The sequence below is a fragment of the Myotis nattereri genome (genome assembly GCF_964212035.1).
Source record: "Myotis nattereri genome assembly, chromosome: 6".
Taxonomy (NCBI): Eukaryota; Metazoa; Chordata; class Mammalia; order Chiroptera; family Vespertilionidae; genus Myotis; species Myotis nattereri.
Window position 1 is genome coordinate 95,029,270 of NC_138081.1, and position 25,906 is coordinate 95,055,175.

At 49.9% G+C, this 25,906-nt stretch overlaps 1 protein-coding gene across 1 annotated transcript in view; it reads left to right on the plus strand.

Annotated features, from left to right (window-relative positions):
* ARID1B (AT-rich interaction domain 1B) overlaps positions 1-25,906 on the plus strand; it is a 353,857-nt gene that overhangs the window by 313,080 nt on the left and 14,871 nt on the right. The window contains exons 10-14 of the mRNA XM_081093953.1: positions 6,538-6,683; positions 11,639-11,748; positions 12,431-12,589; positions 18,212-18,421; positions 20,940-21,144. Of these exons, the coding sequence (XP_080950079.1) occupies positions 6,538-6,683; positions 11,639-11,748; positions 12,431-12,589; positions 18,212-18,421; positions 20,940-21,144 (830 nt within the window). The remainder of the gene's footprint in view (positions 1-6,537; positions 6,684-11,638; positions 11,749-12,430; positions 12,590-18,211; positions 18,422-20,939; positions 21,145-25,906) is intronic.

Genomic DNA, 25,906 nt, shown 5'->3' on the forward strand with positions numbered 1-25,906 from the left:
CATTCTCGCCCAATTTTAAATCGTGTTTTTGCTTAAACTAAGTAACTTTGTTGTGCGAGGTCACATTTCGTTCAGGAAATCTATAGAATTTTAGGAGGTGTTTTAAATCAGAAATGACTGTATTTATATATTTCCCAACACGATAGCCCTGGACATTCTTTCAGGGGGTTTTACAAAATGTTGCTGTGGCAGAATCCATGAGCTGGAGAGCCCAGGCCCACATTATTTGTTTCCAGCCAACAGACTGGTCCATTCAAGGTGCGGGAAGGCTGCATCTGGTTAGCCCAGCCCTCAAGCATCGCTCAGGGGAGCTCACGGCCGGGGCTGCCGAGCCTCTCGGGGTTCCAGGCCCACCTGCTCCTGTCCCTGAGGTGCACCCTGCGAGGCTGTCCTTGTCGGGTGGGATGTGGGGACGTCTTAGTTATCAGTTACCAAAATTCAAGGCCAGAGGCTTTTGCATTCTCCTCGCACCCTGAGCCTCTGCTTCATGGGCTGTTTGTTCTGGTTGCTGAGAGGGGTCAGTCCTTACTTTAGGGACGACTCGCACGTTCCCTGCGTGGAGGCGAAGGAAGTACTGGATCTTGGAATCTGACAGCAGGTGCCCGCTGTGGCAGAGCTGAGAACAGGGGACCTGTGAGAAGCCTGCGTGAAGGAGTTAATGAAAAGGGCGAGATGATGTTCCCGTAGTCACAAGCTGCTGGGAACCCCAGGGGGCATATGCAGCTTCCTCCATGCCTGGTGGCGTTAGGTCAGCAGGTACGGGGGCAAGAATGGAGACAGCCAGCGGGAAAGCTTCAGACACAGAGAGGCAGTGGGCACCGCCATCGTACAGAGCCCTGTGGGCACTGCCACCTTACAGAGCCCTGTGGGCACTGCCACCTTACAGAGGCCTGTGGGCAGGAGATGTTCTGCTCAGAGTGGCCGCCCATCGCTGTAGAGACGGATGTGGAGAACAGGCTGGAGGGCACACTGTTGGTCTCTGTCAGGGAGCTGTTAAATAGCACTCCCTCGCCCGTGCTCCAAGGGGAGAAGGAAACTTAAATGTACAATTACCAAAGGGCTGGTTACTAATTCACAGCTGGAAAACGACTAATGGCTGTGGCTCTGTTGCTGGCATCGCACCCATCAGCTTTCCATCAGGGAGCAGGCTGTCTGGAGAGGAGGTCATGTTCACAGCCAGGGAGGATCTTAGAGAAAGACTTGAAGTGCTGGAGGGCATTCCCGCAAGGCGGCGAAGAGGAACGAGAGGACCCCACTTTCCAGGCTGGCGTTTCCATCCTCTCCTGGCGTTGCCTCTGGGAGCTCAGAAGCGACGTGCCTGAGCCAGACTTGTGGTCTCCGAGCCTGTCAGCAGTCCATGACGCCCGCGACCCAGCCTCTGTGCATGCCGCCACCCAGGGGACACGGTGGTGTCCTCTTGTCATTCATCACCCAGTCCTGTCACCTCCCGATCTCATGTAGCTTTTCCCTGTCCCACGCCTGGGTCCTCAGCACTGTCCTCTCCTACCTAGACTGTCAGAGCCACACAACCCATCAGCCCTACATCCCTTCTTCCTGCCCAGCATCCTCCCATCCACAGTCAGAGCAAACAATGCCTTTGAAATGCACATTCCTTCTAGTCTCTTAGGGTGCAGACCAAACCTTACCGAACCCCGGCCTTGAGTGATGTGGCCCTCCCCGCCCTCTGCTCACATGTCGTATAGTCCCTCCCCTAGGGCCGCTGAGTGGATCCCTCAGATCTCGTGGAGGGACCGGAAGGGAGGGGAGGATGCATGCCTTCCTCAGGGAACTTCCCCGGCACCTGCAAAGCCCTTCCCCACAGCCAGGGCCCTTGGCGCTCACTGTTCCGGTAGCTCCTGTGCTTGTTGTTTGTTTGGGCGACTACTGTGCCCCTTGCCCTCCCTCCCACCGCTGTCCTAAACACCCATCGTGAACAAATGATGGGGGCTATCAGCTCGATAGGAGGTGCTGCTGATGGATCTAGTTATTCCCAGCACGTCTCCTGAGGGAAGGGTGGCTAGTGTTTTAAATAGCGTGGGCTGTGTATTTTCACAGGGCTCTACAGTCGGGTCACGGGCATCCTGTTCTTGGTCTTTGGTTTGGTGACAGGAAGCACTGTGCCTCAGGATGGATTCCTCGCCAGCACTGGTGGCGGAGGTGACGCGGTCGTTTTGCCACCAGAGCCGCGAGTGCCTTTGTTCACAGAGTGCTGATGGGTCAGCCGCACGGAGAGGGGGCCGTTGGGGCAGCTTCTCTGTCTGACTGTAGTTTTAGAGACTGAGGGAGTGGTTTTCCCTTTTCAGATATTCGATCAAAAATAACCTCAACTGAAGGTGCCCAAGTGCCACTTAGGAAGAGGCAGGTGTGGCGTGATGGGAAGTCTGTTGGGCCAGTGGAGCGGGCTCAGGGGAACATGGCTGTGTTGATAGAAGATGTGAGGCAGGGCCTGTGTGATGTGCGTGGACAGTCAGCTGTCTCCACGAACACGCGGCTGGAGTGGACTTTCCACGTTGCACCTCCCGGGTCTGGTGGCCTTTCGGTGTGAGTGAAGGAGGGCCCCATGTCAGTGTTTGCCTGGCTCGTTCCTCTGGCTCCAGAGCTCACACTGCATCGCGGGGACAGTCGCATGGCCGGCAGCGGATGTCGTCGGTCACGCCCCTCTGACTGATCAGGCGCTGCTCGCTGGTCATTTGGAACAACCCTCGAGTCATGGATATGCTAGAACCCTTCAAGTGAGACCCCTCTCCGTGTGGCTTTGCCTCTGGATTTAAATAAAGTGGCTTCACTCCTGTAGTGTTTGTTTCCAAAGCACTTCTGTCTGTCCCTGCTCGCCTCCAAGGGGCTATGTCAGAATCTGTCACTTCCAGGAGAGTCCAGTTCCCTGTGTCACCGTTGGGGAGCCTGGTGATGCTGCGATGATGTGGCCTGCACACTTCCTTGGATGCACCACAATCATGTGCAGCCTGTTTAGTTTACATGTTATTGTAAGTGACTTAAAAACAAGATATTTAGCCTGGCTGGTTTGGCTCATTGGATAGAGCGTCAGCCTGTGGACTGAAGGGTCCTGGGTTCGATTCCAGTCAAGGCACATGCCTGGTTTGTGGGCTCCATCCCCAGTAGGGGCCTGCAGGAGGTAGCCGATTAATGATTCTCATCATTGATGTTTCTATCTCTCTCTCCCTCTCTGAAATCAATAAAAATATATTTTTAAAAAACAAACAAGATATTTAGATGGGCTTCACTTAATGTTTTTAGCTGCCAGATTCAAGCTCTAGTGGGAAGCAGTATTCCGCCTTCCGAGTGGACGCTGGCAACAGTTTCTTTAAAACGTGTTTGCCTCTGGCTTTTCCCCAAACCAGGCCTTTGTTGGCAGATGGACGTGTGATGTTTGAGAACTCTCCAAAGCGACTGAGGGAGAACCTATAAAGATTACTCGTGCACGTGGGCTGAGGAGCAGGATGAGGGGCGCTTCCAGGAAGTGCACCTGCAGCCCTCTGCCTCGTCACTCGTTACAGTAACCTGGTTTTGTCATGGGATGACAGATGTTCAGCCCTCGCATCTCATCCCATCCGAAAGCCGATTTAAACGCACTTGTGGCTCTTCTGCAGGTCTGCGTGTTCAAATGACAACCCCCCACGCCACACGTGGATGTGGACGTGGACAGGTGGGGGGGTGCCTGGCTGTGTGGACACCTGGCCGCCATGAGCGCAGGCCCGTGGTCAGCACCTGTGGTTTGTGAGCACCGCCCAGCGGTCATTTCCACAGCACGCAGCCCAGTACCCGCTTCGCAGCATAATCACCACAAAACGTCATTTTTCACCATTTAACAGACTCCCTCCTGGGCATTTGGGCATTCGCTGCAGGTTAGGATCCGTGGCATCAGGGCAGCAGCAATTGGGACAAAACCTGCCTGTTCCCATCGGGCCCTGGAAACAGCCCAGTGGTTCCCGAGCCCAGAGGCCAGGGTTAGGGTTTGACAGAGTGTTTCCCTCGTCTCAGCTTGTATCTTTGCCTGGTTCGGTTTGCTTTGCCTGCTCCTGTTTCCTTTGCAAAGAGAAAGTGTCTGGTGAGTGCCTTCTTCGCCGTCACTCCGTTTGGACGTCCGGACGTTGCCAAGGACAGAGGGGTGGTGAGCGCTGTCCCTGGAGGGGGCCGACCCCCGAGGTTGCTGGGTCCTAGTGATGGTGGCCAGCCCACCACGTAAGAAAGCTTGTTGTGGCCACAGAGATTCTCGTGAGCCCCTCCGCGTGAGCTGGAGAGCTCGGCCTGGTCACCGAGGCCGCCACCTTGTCTCCTGCACAAAACACGTCTCAGTTTCCCCAGCTCGACGGGATGCATTGCAAGCTCTTGTGTAGCGGTACGCCCTCCTGCTTGTTCAGAATCACCAAGAGTCTCGGCAGTAATTTCCAAAGCCACAGTGAGGAGGACTCCATCCACGGGGACGAAAGACTGGCTCTCCCCGCAGCGAGACAGGCGGCCAGGTGCCCTGCGTTCCTGGGGAGACGCACTTCCCTCTGCTGCTTCTGTGCCCGGACACCCGGAGGCTGCGGCACACAGGACAGACTCCTTCCCGGGGGCAGCGTCCACAGGCTGTTTATTACCTCCGCCACCTCCCACGGTGGCCACCCCGCCAAAGGGTGCCTCTAGGAGGCCCAGAGAAGAGCGCCATTCTGATGTAGCTTTCTCCAACCACAGCTGAGTCCGATAGACAAACAGCAGGTTCTCCAGGAGGCCGCCGTCGGCATTGCACTTGTCTCATAAGTGTTAGCAGTCGGAGGCCTTGGGGAGTGTGGGCCGCCCGCCTAGCAGCAGGCGTGGGGAGGTCTCTTTCTACCACTTACTAGCTGTGTGTCTTTAGGCAAGTGTTTTAACGTCTCCGATCCCTTCTGTGTATGTGAGCATAATTCCACCCACCCTCCTCCGGGAATTTAAAAAATTAACTGTGTAAAGTGCCTAGAAAACACATTATGCATATTTGCATGTACTTCACACAGTATTCATGCTAAAGTCATGGTCAGTCCCTCGGTGCTTATATGTAGAAGCTGAGGTCCAGAGCTGACCGATTTGTTCCCAGATCCTGGGGACCATGGAAGTCTCCTCGTGACAGAGTCACGACCCATGGCTTTTAACCAGACTCTTAAAAACTTCTGGCCTCCAGCAACTGGCATCCAACACAGGCATGTACATCTTTAATTTTTTGTTATTTTGAAGGTATTTTTTAAAACCTCTGTAATATCTACATTCATCCCCTTGTGTTTGAGAAAGGGCAGTGCAGACTGAAAATAGCTACACTAAGAGAATAGTACATTGTTTTTCATTAATGACTTATATTCATCTTTTAAAGGATATCTTTAAAACATTTTTTTACTATATATTAGGAGCCAATAAACGATGGTTTAATAGAGGCGGAGGGGGTAGAAATCATAATTCATTTGGAACAGACAGGCAAAGCGGATTTTTCCTTTCCCGTTAGCTTTACTTCTAAGAGTAAATCTTAATGGCCAAATTTTTTTAGAAATTTTTTAAAGGTACCGTATAAAGAAAAGCTCAACTACAATGTGGAGTCTTTTAAAGATTTTGCCACATTGCCATCATCTTCTTTGCAGTAATTTTCCTGGGAGAATTAAACCATCTTGCTGCTAAAACCCTCCTCTCCCTCACCACCCCCCTCCCCCCAATTAACTGCAGTGAATGAAGTGACATTCGCCTCCTTTGACCAAACAGTACCCCTTTGCACTTTGCAGGAGTGAAGAGGTTTGTCTCTCAGAGAGTAGACACAAAACTAACCAAACTAAGTCACCAAAAGATAAGTTCATGAATCCGCGGCCGTGGGGAGGGTGGCCTCAGGACCGGAGCCTGGGAGGGACACTGACAGCCAGTCTGGGCTCTGAAGGCCTCCTGCCGTGGGAACCCTGCGGGGCGAGGGAGTCTGCCGCTCTGTGGGCTCTGATAGAGGAACCTGGTGTGTCTTAACAGCCCCGAATGTCCGCATGTCAAACAAGAGGGTAGAAGGGATTTTGGAAGTGCTCGCTCTTGTAGTCAGTAGATCAGAAGATTTAGGTCAAGGGATTTCTTTTTAAATAACCCTCCCACCCTGCTTATCTGTTTTGCATTTCTTGACTTGTAGTTTTTGATGGGAGGATATTAAGTAATGTTCATAAAGAGTCAGCTCTTTTAAAATGGTAGTTAATTTTGCTTGCTTTTGTAATTCCTGTTATTATTTCACGTTCCCCCTTTCTTGCTTATATAATCCCTATATATAAATCTCGACAAGCTTAAAAATGTAGAATTTATTTGTAAAGTTTATCTGACTTAGAATTTAGGTAGTGCATTAAATAACTACTTAGCAATAGAGTTCAGCCTCTCTCTCTTGCTCGCTCTCTCTCTCTCTCTCTCTCCAGAAAATACATGAGTTTAAGCAAACATGAACCGTCCTAGCCCGCCCCTCGCATAGATGCATCCCGAGAAATGGCCACCAGGGCAGGCGCTGCCACTGCGTGGTCTGTGTACAGATGCATGTGCTTTCTCTTCTCACAGGCAAGGCAGCTTCCCGGGCATGAACCAGAGCGGACTCATGGCTTCCAGCTCTCCCTACAGCCAGCCCATGAACAACAGCTCGGGGCTGATGAACACGCAGGCGCCGCCCTACAGCATGACGCCCAACATGGTGAACAGCTCCACAGGTAACCTTGCCGCCGGCCGAGGCCGCCCTCCCCTCTCCTAGGCCCGCCCGCGGGCTGCACCTCGCCGGCTCCAGCCTCCATCTTCCTGTGAAGTGGGGAAAACACTGCTTTCTGCTTCTTGGGAACCTGCTCAGTCTACTTAACCGTTTTAAGACTTGCGGATTACATTTCATATAACTTATGTGGACATAGTTCAGTGCCATTCTTGGGGGGGGGGGCATTCTGGGAGCATCGGGCGGCCCACACAGTGTCTGTTTCTCACTTGATGGCGGTGGAGGCAAATGTGAACGTCCTGCTTCAGAGGAAACAACTGAGGGCAGAGTGTGGACCCTTTATCCTTTAGGGAAACTCACCTTAAATGTCTACATGGGAGAGTGCTCTTTGCAGATTGTGGAGAAATTGGGTACTTTGCTAAAGAACTGTTTTAAATTTTCAGTATGTTTACATCTTTCAACCCACTTTATGACCTCAACGGCTTTCTTACCAAATCCCACCTGATTAGTGCAGTAAGCGGATTGCGAAAATAGCAAGAATGCCCAAACCTGGGCAGATATCCCTGTTCTCAGACCCTCAGGCCCTGAGCCACCTCTGCAAGCCTCCTGCTCACCCAGGAGCCGAGTGCTGGTCTCGTGCTGAGAAAACGCCGTGTAGCTCACCTGACCTATTGCTTCCCACCTGCGGGAGCGAGAGCCGCCCTGTGGGTGGGAGCCTCCGGGAGCGAATGAGGCTGGAGGGGCGGTTGGGGCCCTGCTCCCCGGTGTGTGAGGAGATTGAGGTGGTGCCCCAGGACCGCTCCCAGGCCTCTGCCTGCGCTGCCTTCCCCCCGCTCGTCTGACGGCGCCCAGCGCTGTTGCTTCTCTGGCAGGTGAACGTAGCGCTGGGCTCGCATCCTGCCCTCCTGCTGGAGCCAGTCCTGGGGTCTAGGGCCGGATGGGTACAGCCTTCTTCTGATTGCCCCCTTTGAAAGGTTCTGAATAGGAAGCAGTAGGAACTGCTGGTGAAAATGAAAGTTTTTACATAAACAGAAGAGGCCTTCCTAGGGTGAGGGAGGCCAGGCCGCCTTCACCCCTGAGGTGGTGTTTTCACATCTGCGGTGACAAGGGCAAAGCTCTGAACAGCCTGTTAGCTAGAAGCTTCCCCACTGTCCCAGGTAATAAGGACTCTAGGTTGTGGCATTATGGGTTTTGTCTGGCTTGCTGAAATAAAATTACCTCAGAGCATTGAATCTACACAATAAATTCTCACCTACTATTAGCAATACTCATTTTTCCCTTTTTCTTTGGACTCCAGGGCCACAAAAATAACCAACAACAAACAGATGGCACCGTGCCCTGCCTGAGAAGATTTATGTATTCCTAAGGAATAACCAATTTCACGGAGATTCACAGAGAGGGGTTTTTACACTATTCAGATAATTCAGTTATTTGTTATTTCATACAAAGGTAATCTGTTCCGTGAAAGGCCATTTATCCTCACAGGCTTTCATACAGACTAGTAGTATATATTTTTTTATTGCATTGTGCATTTTGAAATATTGAATTTTTAATAATTTAAACATTCATCAAAATTTTTTACACATTTATGTGATTTTATTTCAGCTTTATTAAGTCAAATGCTACCTGATAGAAAGTAATAATGCCGCACATCTGAGGAATAGTGACGATTCAGCGTTTGCTGGCATGTGGTGAGGGCCCACGCGTGTCTGCAGGACTGTGGGGCTGGCTCCGGGGGAGTGGACGGCAGGCCAGGGCAGTGAGCTCCTGCAGAGCATTAGGTCTGAAGGTGCTCACTCAGCTTTTCTAGAGATTGGCCAGGCAGGGGCGGTGGGATGGGCAGGGGCAGTGGGTATGGGTGATGGGCTGATTTCCTGGGAGACTGATGCTGGCTCACATGCTGGGTTTGCTCAGGTTAATGGTCCCGTGGGCCTGCACAGGTGTGAGAGGGCTGTGGTGGACATGGTGGGTCCTGCTATCTCCTGTTTGGCCCACGTGGAGGTGCGTTAGCATAGGGGGGAGTCTCAGGGGGTACCCAGGCCATGCTGAGCTAGATAGAGGAGTGTGCTTTCCTCATACACTGTGTGTGTTGTGTCAACAGTGTTCTTTATATAGTTGTCACATACAAACACAGTCACGAATATTACAGGTGTGTGCACGTGCGTTTCTGGCCCTATTTTGCCATCCTCTGGGAATGGTCTGCAGCCTCGGAAGGAGACTGGGAAGCAAGTGGGGGAGGAGGCATGAGCGTTGAAGTCCCCTTTTGCTCACACGATGTGCTCTCTGTGTCCTTTTGAATATATCAAGTCCAGGGTGAGACAGCTGCCTTGGGGCCTTGGCCCGCACTGACACTGGGAGTCATTCTGGATCTTCTTTCTCTGGTGAAGCCAGAGGGGAGCGCGTGCGGTGTCTGCAGCCGCTGCATCTGCACCGGGCCCTCTGCTGCCCTTTTGTGTCCGAGCTTCACCTGCTGGGCCGGGGGAGGGGGAGGACGGGGGAGGGGGGAGGGGCGCAGGGCCTGATTAACAGGTCCTATGGCGTCTCTCTCTCCTGGGAAAGGGGAAGAAATGGTGCCCTGGACCCCTTGGCCCTGGGAGAGTGGGGCTTTGTGCACGATTCCCTGAGAATTCTGCTAAGAAGGCAAAACAAGCATTTCAACAAAAGGATGGGAAAAGCCACCGTAAAGAAAGACCTGGTGGTCCCTTTGGAAGGATAACATTTACATTGTGAGGCAGGAGCACTAAACAGAGCTATTATTCTACGCCCTATGTGTCTCTCAAAATAATAAAGCAATGCAATCTTTGACAGTGTTCATATTTGTATAACCCAGATGCCCATTTTAAAATATATAATATTTTATCTATTTTAAATGAAGAAGTTTGGATAATTTCAAGTCAATATATATGCTTCTATTCATCTAAGTCTGATTTTTAAATCAGTGTAAGTTATTATCATTAACTGTCATAATACATAATGATCTAGTTCCTTACGCTTCCACATTGCTTTTGTGTACATTGACACATTTAATGCATGAAGAACATCATGTGTTACAAATGCTGACAAAACTGTGGTAGCCATTGGAGAAGCCGCTGTCCGTGACTTGGCCACTTTCTCTGGAACTGCGTGCTGCCGCTCCTTGGAGCCCACTCTCTGAATAGCCCACGAGGACGGGTGAACTTGCGTAAATAAGCCCCTCTCTCCACACTCGTCCTGCTCCCCCCTTCTATTTCTCAATGTACAGATTTACCAGTTCCTATCTTGCTAGACCCCAGAGGTAAAACCACCCGAAGCAGCAAGGCGGACTTCGTGTAATATCTCTCAGCTGCTGTTTTGAGGTTTCACACATTCACAAAAATAACAGCATTTTTAGCTGATCCCAATAGATTTTTCTCTGCAGCTGCATCACTTGAAAAAGCTTTTTGTTCCAGTTCTTAAAGTCTAAGTATTGAAAGTAATTTGGAAAAAAAAAAAAAGAAAAACATCCCAATTATGATTTGTGTGTGTGATGATGACTTCAAGGGCTGACGGGACTGCACATGGGCTTTGAAAAGCCAGCAGTGGGAGGGGAGCGGCGCGCCCATGGAGCGCACCCGTGGGAGCTGGCGGCACGTGGCAGGGTGGGCTGTTTTGGCAGGACCTCTGGTCCCAACCTGCAGTGATGCTAACGATATTAGCAAATCAGCTCCACAGAGCTTGCCAGCTCATTCGCCAGAGCCCTGCTCTCCTCTCTCTGCTGTAATTAAAACTAATTATTTTCTAAAACATAGTAATACACGAATATGTGCAGTAATCGTTTTGTAGTGGGCAATCTGTGGCGCTTTTCTGAAGCTCCCTTCCTCTTTGTGTTGTTTGGCACATCGTGCTCCGCGTGCACAGCCGCTCGCAGGATGGAAAGTGGGTCCTGTCCAGAAAACCTCAGGATTAACTCGCTTTGAAATAGGAATGTTTTCTGGTCTCAGCTCGCTTATAAGGCTCACAATGCTCTCCCTCTTCCTTCTCCGCCTCCACCTCTCCTCTCCGACTCCTCGCACGAGTCTGGTGTCGCACCTGCAGCCCGTGCTGTGCAGATGGTCTCACAGTGGGGTCCTGCAGGAGCTCAGCTGTCACTCCCGGGTACCTACACTCATTCCCACTGTGGCCTCACTCTTCCTTCAAAAAGAAACTCAGACTCTGTTTTTCACTTGAAAATGTCTATTCGCATTTGCAATAAATGTGTATAAGTCAGTTGTTCTTTGGTAACCCTTTCATTCTAAAGCGTAGATGAATTTGATTGAATTTCTGAGCCGAGGAAGAGAGGAGTTTTGCCTGGGATCATCAGGTTGACCAGAAGCTGCATGGGTGTTTACCCTGGGTATCTGAGCTCTGCCCAGGACTGACAGATGTGCGCAGTGCACCAGGCCAGAAGGAAACCAGCCCGTGCCAAATAACTAGATTCTTTCCTTCAAAACTTACTTTTGATCATTGTCTTTGAAGTCATCTGTTACGATTGTGTTCCATTATTATAGACTAGGCCACATGCATAGATAAATAAGCTTTTCGAATGAAACACTATAATATGTCAGGTGACTTTGCAGCCTTATAGATGCTGTGAATTTAGGAAATGAAGGAAGCACTAAATCCTCTAGTCACCAGGTAAAAAATATACACAACCAGCATTTGCTTTCCACACCTGATGAGCAAGTTAAAGACCGGGCTTATGGAATAATAGTGCTAGAAGTTGACTTTCAGTGGTTTGGATCTTGAGTAAATGATTGCTTCTTTTTTTTAAATAAAGGATTGCCAGAATGTCATGCTATGTCGACTTCAGAAATTAGTTTGCTCTGAGTTATGATTTCCTTTTCCTTTCCTTCCTTCAAAGGACATTCCGGTGCCCCGTGCATCGCTCAGTAACTTGTGTTAGCTGGCGCTCCACCTGAGGATTCACATGTATAATCCTAAACTCTTTCTCCTGTTTTCGATTAGCATCTATGGGTCTTGCAGATATGATGTCTCCTGGTGAATCCAAGCTGCCCCTGCCTCTCAAAGCCGACGGGAAGGAAGAAGGCACTCCGCAGCCCGAGAGCAAGGCGAAGGTACTTCCTCTCTGCACGGGTGGGCTGCCTGCTAACGCTGCACGTCCTTGCGTCGCTGGTGCCGGCCCACACTGCTCCCGTCTGGTCTTCTCTCTGCATGCCTTCACTGTGCGCATGGCTATAGCCTTTCTTCCCCCACCCCGTCATGGTGTGGATCTGAAAGTTACTAGTTCTTACGGCATTAACTCACGGCTGTGGGCGGGGGCGGCGGGACAGGACCCCTAAGAGAAGTGCTCTGGGGTGGGGAGAAGGAAGGGATCTTGCCTGGTTTTGATTCTTGCAGCCATTTTCTCTGCCTTCAGTTTATAGCTTCCTGTTTTGGCCGCCTCAGCAACAGCAACATATTTAATATTTTGCTTTCCTGCCTTATTTGATAAATAAGGTGAACAGCTTTTTTTTTTTCCTTTCTTTCATAAGGGGTAACCCGTGCTTAGCATTCCATGTGAGCTTGAAGTGAGCATGGCTGCTTAGTGGCCGTATCCACATCAGCAAACTCACCGAATTGTACTAATTAAGAATGTTGTTTTAATACCGTCTCTGTGTGTGTTATTGTGTGTCTGTTTGTACGTCTTTATATCAATATGAAAGTTCGTCTGTTAAACTGGATGTACTTCTTGTTATTTTAAATAAAGTTTGCCCTACCTTTGTCTTTTTTTTTTTTTTTTTTATTCCTCTACCACAGGATAGCTACAGCTCTCAGGGTATTTCTCAGCCCCCCACCCCCGGCAACCTGCCAGTCCCCTCCCCAATGTCCCCCAGCTCTGCTAGCATCTCCTCATTTCATGGAGATGAGAGCGATAGCATTAGCAGCCCGGGCTGGCCCAAGACTCCATCAAGCCCTGTAAGTGGCTCTGATTTTTTGTTTTTTATTTTTTTGGTGGTTTTTGGATAATTAAGTAATTCTGCTTTAATGCTTGCTTACGTATTTGTTTTATAAGACTTTTCTTCAATAATTTATCCATAAAAGGGGTTTCTTTATAATTGCATTAGTAACAAAATGAGCAAAGTTGATGTGTATCATAGAATTGGATCTGTCGATGAAACCGCTGCTGTGAACAAGCGCCTACAAGCACGAGGTTGTGTTACGGGTCCAAACTCCTCCCCATGGGGACCGTTCAAATACCGAGTCCATGTGCACTTAGCACAGTTACAACAAGTCCCTGCTCATTTACGCGGGAACTATGAGCAGTCATGGAGTAAGTGGCAAGTTTGGCCTTCAGCAAGTTTGTTGTATCTGAAACGTCTTACTTCAGAACTGCCTGCCTGAGAATATAAGCATTACGCTCGGGGCACGGCTTAGGTGTGTGTCAGCCTGCTCCCACCCCCTGTCGGCATCAGCAGAGAAGTGGCAGGAATGCGGGTGCATGAGACTCTGGGAGCTACTCTTAGATGACTGATGTGTGCCTACACTGGGGTCGGTGAGAAGAAGACTTAATATCCTGCCAAAGACCGCTGATCATCCTGAAACTAAGTGTTGGCTTCCATATGATACATAAAAAACAAAAATCATAACGTGTATATAAGGGGATTTTTTAGCCTTTATGTTCTTATGCCCGTAGAGTCTTTGTTTTCCTTCTAAAGAAATTAATTCTGTGCCATGAAAAAAAAAGAATGGCACTGTAGTAACCTTTATTTTACATTCATATAAGGACTCAAAAGATCTTTGTAAAAAAGCCTTAACATGCAGTTACTCACCAGGAAGGCTTAATTAATGCGCTAATTTTTGTAAGAGGGTGGATTGGCGAGCACAGCTCAGTACAGCGAGTGGGAGAAGGTAACGGGCCTGGCAACCTCGTCAGCGCCCGAACGGAGGCTGCGCTCATCATCCACGCGCCGGTTTCCGCGGATGGGCTGGCGGCCGGGAGAGCTGGTTGCAGCAGACGCTTGTGGAATTCATACCGAGCTCTGTTCTAACCAGCGTTTTCCGTTCCAGAGGAAGAGAGGGTAGACGTTCGCTGGTACCTTCGCTGTAGACAACCCCGATGAATGAGACGTGTGTGGGGGCTGTGCGGAACGGCGGGGCGGGAGGGTGCCGCTCCTTCCTGCGGATGTCTGTGTTACTGGCTTTGAGTCTCAGAAGGCAGCCACCATGGAGGGTGTTTCCCCATAATCGACCCTGGTTTTTGTTTGTTTGTTTTAATCATAAGAAAAGTATTTTTGGATCAGTAACACTCTCACATTAACAGGTAGAATTCAAGTTAAAACTTTCCAAAATCATTTGTATGTTGGCTCAGAGGGGAAAATTTCAGAGGCTGAAATCCTTAAAACCTTAAGATAATAATTAAGACCTATAATTGATTAAAAACAAAGACTACTGATAGACTGTGTTTAAAAATTCCACCTTGCTGATTTCTGAATTATAAGGAAGGGTTGAGGTATTTATTGTAGTTTTATCTTATAAGTTGCATACACCCACTTTCTACATAAATACAAGAAAAAAGCAAACTGAAATGTTAACCTCATTTTCCGATAATGCATCGTACTTAAAATTGCATATCACTTTCCTCTTTTTTCTAAATATTTCCATGTACATTATCTCTTCCTGTGCCATAGCCATTTTGAGAATTTACAAACCACTTCTGGCTCCAGGGGTCAGTGAGGACGGAGAGGCCGCAGCTCGGGGGAGGGGATGGTTAGATGCTCGCTGTGGGTGAGAAAGCCCCTTTCCTGAGTGAGACACTAATTCAAGAAAGACCGAAGGAGCTTGAAAGGAAGGACCTCAGACTATGCTGTCACGTCACTGCTGGTGTGTGCAGTTGAGGAGTATCCTGCTCTGAGAAAGACTTGGGTTTGTGCCTGGCATTGCTCTCACCAGTGTCCCTGATGAAGTCCGTCTAGAGCAGTGGTTCTCAACCTTCTGGCCCTTTAAATACAGTTGCTCATGTTGTGACCCAACCATAAAATTATTTTCGTTGCTACTTCATAACTGTAATGTTGCTACTGTTATGAATCGTCATGTAAATATCTAATATGCAGGTGGTCTTAGGCGACCCCTGTGAAAGAGTCGTTCGACCGCCAAGGGGTCGCGACCCACAGGTTGAGAACCGCTGGTCTAGTAGCAGGCCCGGCGCGGACTGAGCAGTAAAGACGCTCTGTGCTTTGACAGAGTGTGGGACCAACACTGTTGTCACAAAACATTCCACAATAGAAATAAACATTTGCACATCCACATACTACAGGCATATGGTAAAGCCTGCGGAATGGGAATCTGCCGGAGACGAGGAAAATGCACTCGGAGACTTAAGTTCTAGGCAAGGAGAACATGGGCGGCCCTGCAGCGCTGTCTTGTGATTTCCCGCCATCCCCACTCGTGCTGGCCTCGGCAGCTCCGTGCACTGGGACAGGCTCCCGCCGTGGAAGCCTGGCGAGGCAGGAAGGCCAGCCCCTCTGCAGAGCTCCCTGGCCGTGGGAAGGTGCCTAATGACGTTATCCGAAAGCCACACCACAGCCAGGTCTGAGCAGACGAGGTCCGTGGGCCTTGTGATGAAGTCTACTCTTTCCTGAGGCTGTTCTCTCCATGTCCTTTTTCTCTGTCCGGACACCGGATTCTCACTTTGGAAGCAGACCCCGAGGCCGGGAGAGGGGGTGCTGAGTGTGGGCACGGTCCCGTCTCAGCTTCCAGTCTTACTAGATAGCGTCCAAATCCTGGAGCACCTTGCTCATGAAATCCGCTTTTTAGGATGTTTTTATCAGCTGTTAATTCTTATCGGGATGGTGCCAGGCTTCTTGGGCCTTTGTTGTCATGTGAGTGTTCGTTCATAGATATACCGAGTGCCCTCAGTGCAGTCACAGTTGGTGCCTCCAGGTCAGCAGGACCCTGCCTTGTGGACTCATGTGTGGTCAGGAGAGCAGAGGCAGACAGATGCTCCATGCAGTGGGAGGCTTTCACTCACTGTGTCACCAGGCACACAGGGCAGACAAAGCCTGCAGTGAGGGGCAGGCACCGGGGTCATCCTAGCACCTGGCACATGAACCCAGCCTGACCACTAGCGCTTTTTTTTTCTCACCTGACGATATTTTTCTATTGATTTTAAGAAAGAGGGAAAGACAGAGAAACATCCGTGTGAGAGAAATAGGTGGATTGGTTGCCTCCTGCACGCACCCCAACCAGGGCCCGGGCCAGAGAGGAGCCTGCAACAAGGTACTTGCCCTTGACTGGAATCAAACCCAGGACCCTTCAGTTCACAGGCCGATGCTCTATCCACTGAGCAAAACTGGTTCGGGCTAGCTTTTCATTCAGGCGCATGTGCCTACATAATGGCACCGTGAAAATGCTTTTCTGAAGCTTTAAAAACCAAGAAATAAAGTGATTGCATTAAGAATTATGATCTTCAGTACATTTTTCTAATTTTATGGGAACAAATTGAGATATGCAAACATTAAACTTAAGTTTATTTAACAAAGCAAGGTAAGAAAAGTTAAACTATGCATCGTCAAGCTAATTTTAGGCCTGTTTCCGGTCCAGATGACCCACTCCTTTCACTGCCCGGGTCCTGAGTGGCTTCTCCCGGGGCAGAGGACGGGCCGGCACGGCAGTTCAGTCTTAGACTCTGGGTGTGCAAAGCTACTCGAGTGATTTCACATCGAAAAGATTGCTTTTATTTCTCTTATCCTGAATCAAATCTGAAACATTTTTAGTTTTTTTACAGATAAAGTTCAGGAGGGAGGTTGGTTTTATGTTAATTGATTTTAGGTAAGAATGCTTTTCCTCATGTCCTTATTTCAAATTATCTTTTATTTTAAAACACTGGATCCGTGTTTTTAGAATATTTCCCAAAAAGCAAAAGACTTCGGCACTAGGATTTAGCACCCTCCGACACCTGCCCCGTTGATGACATAGTGTGCGAAAGCGGCATCAAGCGTTAGCGCTGCATTGTTTCTTGTCAAGCACTCCTTGACTATAAGCACAGGAAAATACATTATAAAGACACAGTGTCTATTGCGTGTGCTCCGTAGCGCAGTGTGTACAAGGCTAACAGACATACTAGGAATGTGTGCATACAGTTTTCAGCACTTCTCTAAAGTAATTTTAAGTGGCTGGCCATTAGCTTCAGCATCGATGTAAATTCTAAAAGATCACTGTGTTTTATCCTGTCACTCCACATTTCTTTATTTGCATCAACTCTGTCACCCACTTCTGTATATTTGATGTAAAGATTTTGTGCCTCAATAATTCTAAAGCTGGAGGCTTAAAATTTCAGTGAAAACAGCTTGTTAATTAAAGGAAAAGCTGCCACTCAGCAGCTCTGTTGGTTTCCTTCTCCATCCTTGCTCAGGTCCTACTTTTATTGGGGACCATGTTGCTAAACAGTCACATCAAACTTCAATGGCAATCATGTTATTCAACCCCCCAAATTTCAGCAATGTGTTTGAAATTATGTTAGGCTAAGTTTCATGCAGAAGTTAAGAAAATCCCCATCTAAACAATGCCTCTATGTTGCAAACGATAACCTCGTAAACAAACATGAATAAATGAAGTCGGTTACTGTTCCAAGGAGATCTTTATAGGGAAATTAGAAGCGATTCTGTACAGCAACCCCCAGAGTTGCAGATATTACAAGTACATGAATATTGTTACAAATATAGAGACATAAAAGGAAGGGAACTGTTGGGCTGTTTAGGACTGAAAGTGTCCCTTTCCCAGGTCATGCATCAGATGGTGGCTTCAGGTGTGCAGAAACAGCAGCTTTTGACATTTCAGTATCAAGTATAGTTAGAAAAATAATAGACCGAGAATTAGAGCATCGGCCTGAACCATGTGGGCATTAAGCACGTGTGTGTACAAGTAAGCAGATATTTGCCTATAGATGCCCCAGGAGTATGAAAAAGCACGTGTCCGTGATGAAGGCCTGGTTACCTAAGGAAGCGAACAGCCCTTCACCAGGCGGAGAAGTTCAGGCACCTTCAGCGGGGAGCCTGTAAAGCTCTCGGACAGGCCTGGGGCCCCCACCCTGGTCCTGTGATCTGTGACCTACCTCTCATTTCCCACAAGTTCCACATGTTTGCTCTTCCTCCATATGATTTAGAGTTTTAATGAAGACACACATTAGCCATTCTTATTTTGACAAGGAAAGTGGAGCTCATGTTTTTGGGACTCTATAAATACATGTGAAATTTAAATTCATTGTGATCGTTCTGTGAGTTAACACCCTCTTTAAAAATGACGATGGTGTCATTGGAATCTTGCCTTCTGGGATTCAACGCTTAAATCAGTAAAGTAAAAGGTTTTTTTAAGTATATAAAGGGGGAGGGTTCAGGCCTTTATTTAAAATCAAAGTAAATTTTTCATTAAGAAATGTATAGTTTGTGCCTGAACTAGTAGCCTTCATTCCTAGTTGTTGTGTGATAGCAGTAGTTTTTAAAATGTATTCTCTTTTTGTACCTGGTAGCTCATTACTTTCTCACCTTCTTCCCTGACCCTCTGTCCACCCTTTCCCCCTCCAAATGCTCCTTCTGGCCCCAGAAGTCCAGCTCATCCACCACCACTGGGGAGAAGATCACAAAGGTGTATGAGCTGGGGAGCGAGCCAGAGAGGAAGCTGTGGGTTGACCGCTACCTGACCTTCATGGAGGAGAGAGGGTCCCCTGTCTCCAGCCTGCCCGCCGTGGGCAAGAAGCCACTGGACCTGTTCCGGCTCTATGTCTGTGTCAAAGAGATCGGAGGTTTGGCCCAGGTGAATTGAATGAATGAATGAATGAGTGAAGGAGCGAAGAGGGAGGCATTCTGGATAAGCTCTCACAGCAACCTCCTTTGACTATATAGACTTGGGTTGTTTTCTCACGGAGAAAAAGCTACGCCTGTGAGAAAGTCACCCTCATGGGGACCCGTGCAGGGTGAGCATCGGGACTGGGGACCCTGGCTTCACAGCCAGCTGGGAGTGTGACCCGCCCCCCCCCCCTCAGGCATTTATATGGACCTTGGTCCTTACCTGTAAAGTGAGACATTTGGGCTACATTTTTCTTTAGGATCCCTGACAGCCGTGGAGTTCTGTGGGATCTGCCAGGATTTCATAGTAAATATTCCAGAAAAGTCTTGTGAATGACCAAATGAATTGTCTGAATCGGGTATAAATCAAGTTCACTGTTTCAGTTGTCCAGAGCAATTTATCGAGGAAACGAAGCCATAAAACCATGTCCCTGTCACTGGTCCCCTGGCTGGGACTGGAGGGAGCAGGTGGTTCCGGGGGCGGAGCTTCAGGAGGCGCTTGTTTTCAGGGGTGCAGGTGCCTGCCTGGAGCTGCCCTCTTCAGGGCTCCCTGCCTGCTGGGTGCAGGCCGCGCTGGAGGTTGCCTTTGTCCTAAATCCCTATCAATGCAGAGGTCACCAGTCCCAAAGGAGACTTGAGGAAACGAACAAAATGAAGTGCCGTGGTGGTGTGGCCCTGGACTCAGGGCAGGTGCTCCCCATCACCAGTGGCTCGCAGGCCTACCTCTGCATTTGAGTCACCTGGGCCCCACCCAGAGCAGTGAAGGGAGCGCCTGTGGGCCCGGTGGTCGACACAGGTGGCACAGGTCACAAACTATCCAAGGGCACGTCATCTAACCCACGAGTCTCACCTGGTCCCAGTACTGCACACCGGGGCGGGGGGGGGGGGTGCAGGAGAGGCCTTTGTTCTGCCTGGGGTGCCCCGTCCCATGCACAGGGCCCTGAGGACTGCAACTGAAACAGCTTGGGGCACGGCCCTGTGTGATCACGTGGTAAATCACACCCCGTCAGCCAGGGGAGAATCAAGAGGCACGTCCCCTCTGCACTGAGACCCCTGGCCTCTCCTTCTGCCCCGAGACCTCGCGCACGGATGTTAGTCCCCAGGATACTAAGCGGTTGGGGTCACCACCATAGCAGTGTGGTTTGTCTGGACCTCACTCTGACCAGCTGTGTGCGCTAGGGTTGGGTCTGCCAGTGAGACTGCTGGCCTGGCTAAGAGGGTGCTTGGATGTAGCTGTGACTCAGTGGTGTGCGCTTGGCATTGGCCGCTCACACCCATCTTCATCTCTGCCTGGTGACCATCAGAGGTGCTTGGAGCAGCTGCAGCCACACCACTCAGCTCAATGCCTCGCTTCTCAGGGAGCCCCAGGCAGCCCTCTGCCGAGTTTCTGCAGCAATCCACGGCCTGCCTGCTGCCAGCCGGCATTAAGCACCAAGAGTAGCATTAGGCACTTCCGTGAGCGTGTGCGGTTTATCATGCACCATTTAGTACTAAGTAAATGGATATAAAGAGCTTTGTGAGAAAGTTTGAATCCAAAAATTTAACATTTCATTACAAACCACTTGTGCCCTTAACCCTTACCCAAGCTGTTGAATCCAGGACGCACGTGAAGGCAGAATAATCCCTCGTATTTGCAGGTCTTCATGTTTCATTCTTGTGTTGAAACCTTCCATAACTCTGTTCCCCAGTGGGAATCAAAAGGTGGGAATCAAAAGCCTAAAATCCTACATAACACTGCGGGGTTGTTTTTTCTCTTCTGTTTTTGCAACTGTCTTCTCTCCTGCCTGAGAGGAAGGGAGCCCTGGGAGTCCCACCTGCTCCTGCCCTTCACGAGCTCCAGCTGCCTGCCCGGAGGCCGGCTGGCGGGTCACAGGGCTGCCAGGTCCCACAGCTTGTGCCAGGCATTTAAGTTGGGGTGATTTGGTCAGGGCCTTGTTGACCTTTGCACCCAGTGTTGTCTTTGCCCAACCCCACAAGACAGCCTCGTGAGAGGGTGGACGCACTGGGTTCAGAGGCCCATCTTTCTGGGAGCTTGTTGGAAGGGAACACCGTTTTTCTTGTCAAGGCTGAAACACTTAACTTACAAAATAGTTCTGTTGCTGCTTTTCAGATGGGTTTTAGATACCTTTTCTTAAATTTTCACTAGAGGTGGGACAGGGCCGAGTGTGAGCGAGAGTGCGTTTGCTCAGATCCATCCCTGGCTGCCCGCTGGCTCTGGAGAGGGCGAGGCGTCAGAGGGGCCCGAGGGGCCCCAGGCAGCAAAGTCTGGACAAGCGATGCTTTTCGTGTCCCCACCAGCAGGTTCCTTAATGGCTTCATAACTGAATGCTGCCTTTGCTCTGCGGAGTGGGAGTAACGAGCTTTAGCCAAAGAGGCAAATGGAAAAAGTAAACCAGGACATTAGGTGCTTTTTTTTGTCTCCCAGCTTTCAACAGGCCACTTTGCTGCAAACCAATGATCCTGCCGTTTGGGTGTTTTTTTGCCAGGTTAATAAAAACAAGAAGTGGCGTGAGCTGGCAACCAACCTAAATGTTGGCACTTCGAGCAGTGCAGCGAGCTCCCTGAAAAAGCAGTACATCCAGTACCTGTTTGCCTTCGAGTGCAAGATCGAGCGCGGGGAGGAGCCGCCGCCGGAAGTCTTCAGCACCGGGGAGACCAAGAAGCAGCCCAAGCTGCAGCCGCCATCTCCTGGTGAGTGCGGGCGTCGCAGCCGCTGCCGGCAGAGGCGGAGGCGGAGGCGGAGGGGCGGCCGCGGGGCGCAGGCCTTTGTTCTGTGGGCGCCAGTGGCCTCCGCTGGCAGTGTTCCGGGACGAGGAAACAGCCTGGTGACCCTTCTGGTCAGCGCTTTGAAGGCCCCGCTCCTTAGCTTTGCCTTTTAGTCAAATAGACTGGAGCTCTGAGCTGTCTGCCTTTATTCCTCAGACAGGTGTTTTTAAATCAGTGGTTCTCAACCTTCCTAATGCCGCGACCCTTTAATACAGTTCCTCGTGTTGTGGTGACCCCCAATTTCATTGTTACAAATGGAACATCATTAAAGCATAGTGATTAATCACAAAAACAATATGTAATTATATATGTGTTTTCCAATGGTCTTAGGCGACCCCTGTGAAAGGATCGTTTGGCCCCCAAAAGGGTCGCGACCCACAGGTTGAGAACCGTTGTTTTAAATGCTCCACCTCACTATCAAAATGACTCCCCCAGGGAGCCACGCTGGTCTGCACCCCGGAAAGTCCCCCTGCAGTTTGACAGGCAGTGCACAGCTCAGCCTCAGGCCGGCAGGTAGCCACATGGGACCTGGACATTGTGTTTCGGGCCACGGGGCAGCCAGTTGGCTTCGACCGCGGTCAGGAGTGTTAGGAACGATGGCTGGTCACCTGAGTTCTCACACGAAAACCCAAGTTGGTTCCTGCCTTCTCCTGTCTCCTCTCACCTGACGGCGACCCCGCGTTCCTTCAGCTCCTGCCAGCAGCCCTCATTCTGCCTGCGGGACAGCTTGCTTGACTCTGTGAAACCATTGTGTTCGATAACACGGTATGAGGGGTCATCCTGTCCTGGGTGGCGGCCTCTCTGAAGTTCAGCAACACTGTCCCCGCGCCTGGTTCCGCCACATCCGGCCTGGGGTGACCATTCCTTACCGTCTGCCCTGCACACGCGGGCCGAGCGTCCTGCGCTTCCTGTCGCACAGCTCGCTCTGGGCTGAAATCCACGCCTTACCGTTTAGTCTCATGTCAGACTCAGGACACAGAGATCGTTTTAAATCCATAAGAAAGCTAAGGCACGTAAGTCTAAGGAACTGGCCCAGAGTCACAGCGACAGTGAGGAACAGGCCCAGCACTCCCTGCCTGCGCCGGTATGGGGAGCACCTTTGTAATGGGGAGCACCTTTGTAATGGGGAGCACCTTTGTAATGGGGAGCACCTTTGTAATGGGGAGCACCTTTGTAATGGGGAGCGTTGACACCTAGAAGATGGTATCTGTGACCGAGGAAAGAAGTGGTTTCTCTTCATTTAGCTGCTCCTGGGTGGCAGAGCTGACACCGGCAGGCGCTAGGCCGGGGCCTCGCGTAAATGCTTGCATTGACACACCTGCTTTCAGCCTGGCATAGCTGAGGACCAGCAGAAAGCCTCCTCTCTGACCCCAGCCTTTGCCAGTGACGTTGTGCCTGAAAAGCTGAAACCTAATTTTAAAAATCTCCCCACATTGTATTCACAGAGTAAAACAAGCTGCCTATGAACAGCTCTGACACTAGATTTCCAAAATAAAAACCCAGTGGGGTGTAGGAGCCGAAGAGGCGACGTCTACAAAGATCTGACGGTGCATTTTATTTGCCGGGAAAGAGCTGGTGCACTGAATGGCCTGCACTTGCGTGTGGAGAATAGTCCTCCCGGCGCCCGCTGGGCAGGTCCCTCCGAAAGTGCGCCTTGCCTTTTCCTCTCTCTAAACTGCAGTGTTTATGGCAGCGCTATCGTTCTACCTGCACAAAGAGCTTGGATTGCAGATGTGCTTCTGACAATCCGTCCTCCTCAGTGGCCAGACGGAGCTGAGCCTGTGGGGCAGGCAGCAGTGGGGAGCGCTTCCTCCATGCAGTCGGCAGGGTCTGGAGGGCAGGCGCGGGGTACGCAGGGCCCACCTGTCATCTCAGGTGATCTGTGCACTGCTCAGCAAGACAGACAGGGACGGGTCCCTGAGGTGGTGACTCCCGTCAGTCCGTGGCCAGAGGTGGTGACTCCCGTCAGTCCGTGGCCAGAGCCAGGCGCTTCCCAGCACCTCTGGGTCTGTCCTGTCGGATTCTGGGACTGTCACCGAGGAACTTGTCTCTGAAACATTTTTACTGTCAAAGAAGGAAAAAAATTGTCAACAATTTGCCATGTCAGGGTCTCGCATACTACAACATTTCCCAAAACTAAATTTCAGCCAAAATGTGTGTCTTTGAGGTCAGTTTTTCCCATGGGCACATAATTGTAGTTGACTCCTTACCTGCACATCCAGGCAAACGTCAGTTAAAAGATTCCTACAAAACATTCTAGATTATTTGTTTAAATTGGGAGGGGAACCTTTTTTTATCAAGGGCCATTTGGATGTTTATATCATTCGCAGGCCATACAAAATTATCAACTTAAAAATTAGCCTGCTCTATTTGGCCAAACATTTAATTAACTCACTCCGAAGGCTTTGGCAGGGCTAGGTCAAATGATTTCTCGGACCCTAGGGCTAGAGTTCCCCACCCCTGGTTTAAATGCTCACTAAACCAGCTTAAATCCTAGATCATTGGCTGTATTGTAAGAGCGCTCTAAGTCAGCGGTTGCCAACCAGTGGTCCGTGAGGTCTGAAAGGTTGGCGACCGCTGCTCTAAGTCATCCATCTGTATTCATTTTGATTTGATGTGGCTGGTACAGGTCTGAAATTCAGTGCTGTCAGCCCTGCAAGCGTCACCCCTCAGGCCTCTGGGGCCATCGGGATCTCCACTGTGGACAGGCCTGTGGTTCCCGGAGAGAGGGGGTCACCCCAGGCTTGCAGCCCCTGGGGCGTGTCAGCTGAGAAGGCCCCGAGAGAAACCGGGCCAAGGCCTGATACAGGGGCATCTCTCCGGCCCAGTGGGGCTCTCGCTATAATAAAACTATAAAAGCTGTGAGCTTCTGATGAGCAGCCACAGCAGTTTCCTACCCAGCTGGCCAGGGCCTGCCTGGGGGAGCAGGGGAGGGCGGGGCAGGGAAGCTCCACATTCAATTAGTGAGTCTGTAACCAAAAACCCATCCATCTTTGCTGGCAGGTGGCTGACTGCGTTTCTATTATTAGCTGACAGGTGATGTCACAAAACCTGTCATGGGTCCAACTAGGGAATCCTCAGTGGAAGATAAATGAGAAAGGGGCTCAGGTTATAAACAGCAGTGCCCTCTGGGTGACCTCTAGCCACTGCAGGCCTGGGACAGATCAGCTCTTCTTCCTTCTCCCCACCCTACTTCCCGAAACCCCAGCCAGAAGTAGGGCACCGGGTTCGTGCTGTGTAAATTATCTTCCCAGCCAGGAGTCTGGCTGTACAGTCTGAAGTGTGTGAATGTACTTAACCTTCAATAACCTTTCCATTGTTTACTTTCGAGTATACATTTGTAGCTTCTGGCAAAAGGTAGGGACATCCTAGAGAGCGAGCCAGCCTCTATTAATGGAGCTTCAAGAGGTTGCATTCATTTTTTTTTCCTGAAAGCAAAGGAAGAAACTCTGGCAAGAGAGAAGAATTTTCCCTTTTTTATGAGCTGTAAATGTGAATACTTGTAAATAAGGGTCATTCTGAAATCACAGCCTGTGAGCCATGTTTCCAAGGAAGCGTGCAGGCTGCGAGCAGCCCGGCCCTCCATGGAGAACACCAGGCATTGCTCCTGCCAGCTCCTGTCTGTAGGGCTACCCTATGTGTTTATAAAGACTGCTTTTTCTCTCATCACATTTTTAAATATGCATTTCTAGGGTTTCACCAAAATCTGGTTTATAAGCATGAGTTAGTAAGTTTGTATTTTTAAGATGTCCACATCTAAAAAGATACATTACAAGGAAGTCTTCCCACGTCTCTGAGAACTTCCCAGAGTCACACTAGTCCTGGGCACCCAGGGAAGACATTGCACAGAACACAGCCTGTTGGCTGTCACCAGTACTCACCCCCAACCAGGTGGGACCTGGACAGACCTGATCTTGCTGGGGATGGCCATGCTCACAGCTGGGAATGGCCCTGTTCACACCTGGGCATGGCCCTGCTCACACCTAGGGAAGGCCATGCTTACACCTAAGCATGGCTGTACTCACACCTGGGCATGGCTGTGCTCACATGGCTGGGGCTGGCTGAGTAGGAGTGATAGACCCGTCGCCTTTATAGCACACTCACTAGTGACCAGTTTAACTCTGTTTCCTCTAAAGTACAATGAGGATGATGGTCGCTCATGAGCCCTGGGCGCTGCACAGGAAAGGACCTGTAGATGTAGCATGTACCAGCAGCCAGGAATCCGCCGTGTGTTATAGTTCTGAAAGTGTTCGTTGTAGACTGCACAAGGGCCGAGATGCTTGTCTTTTCTTGTCAGTTTGGTGCACGGGTGGAGCTCAGGGATGGAAAAGAGCCTGCAATAGAGTAAGCCCATTGCTTATTCAATAAGTGATTAGTAAATGAAACCAGTGTCTGCTGAACACCTAACATTCTAAGGACTGTGATCAATGATAAAGCAGGAGCTCTTAAAATATTGTTTTTCCTATAAGGTGAGGTTAATATTTTCAAGACTCCTTGCTTAAATTTTTAAAAGATCTACTCAGTTCTAAGCTATTCCTATAATGTAATTATAGTTAAAGCCAAGCCTTATAAACTCCGATAATGACAGTAATGAATTGCAACCCAGTATTGTGTTGTGTAGTCACAAATCTGATTTCATAGCTCCAAAAATCACTGCTAATGACAGAGCATAGATACTTGTAGACAT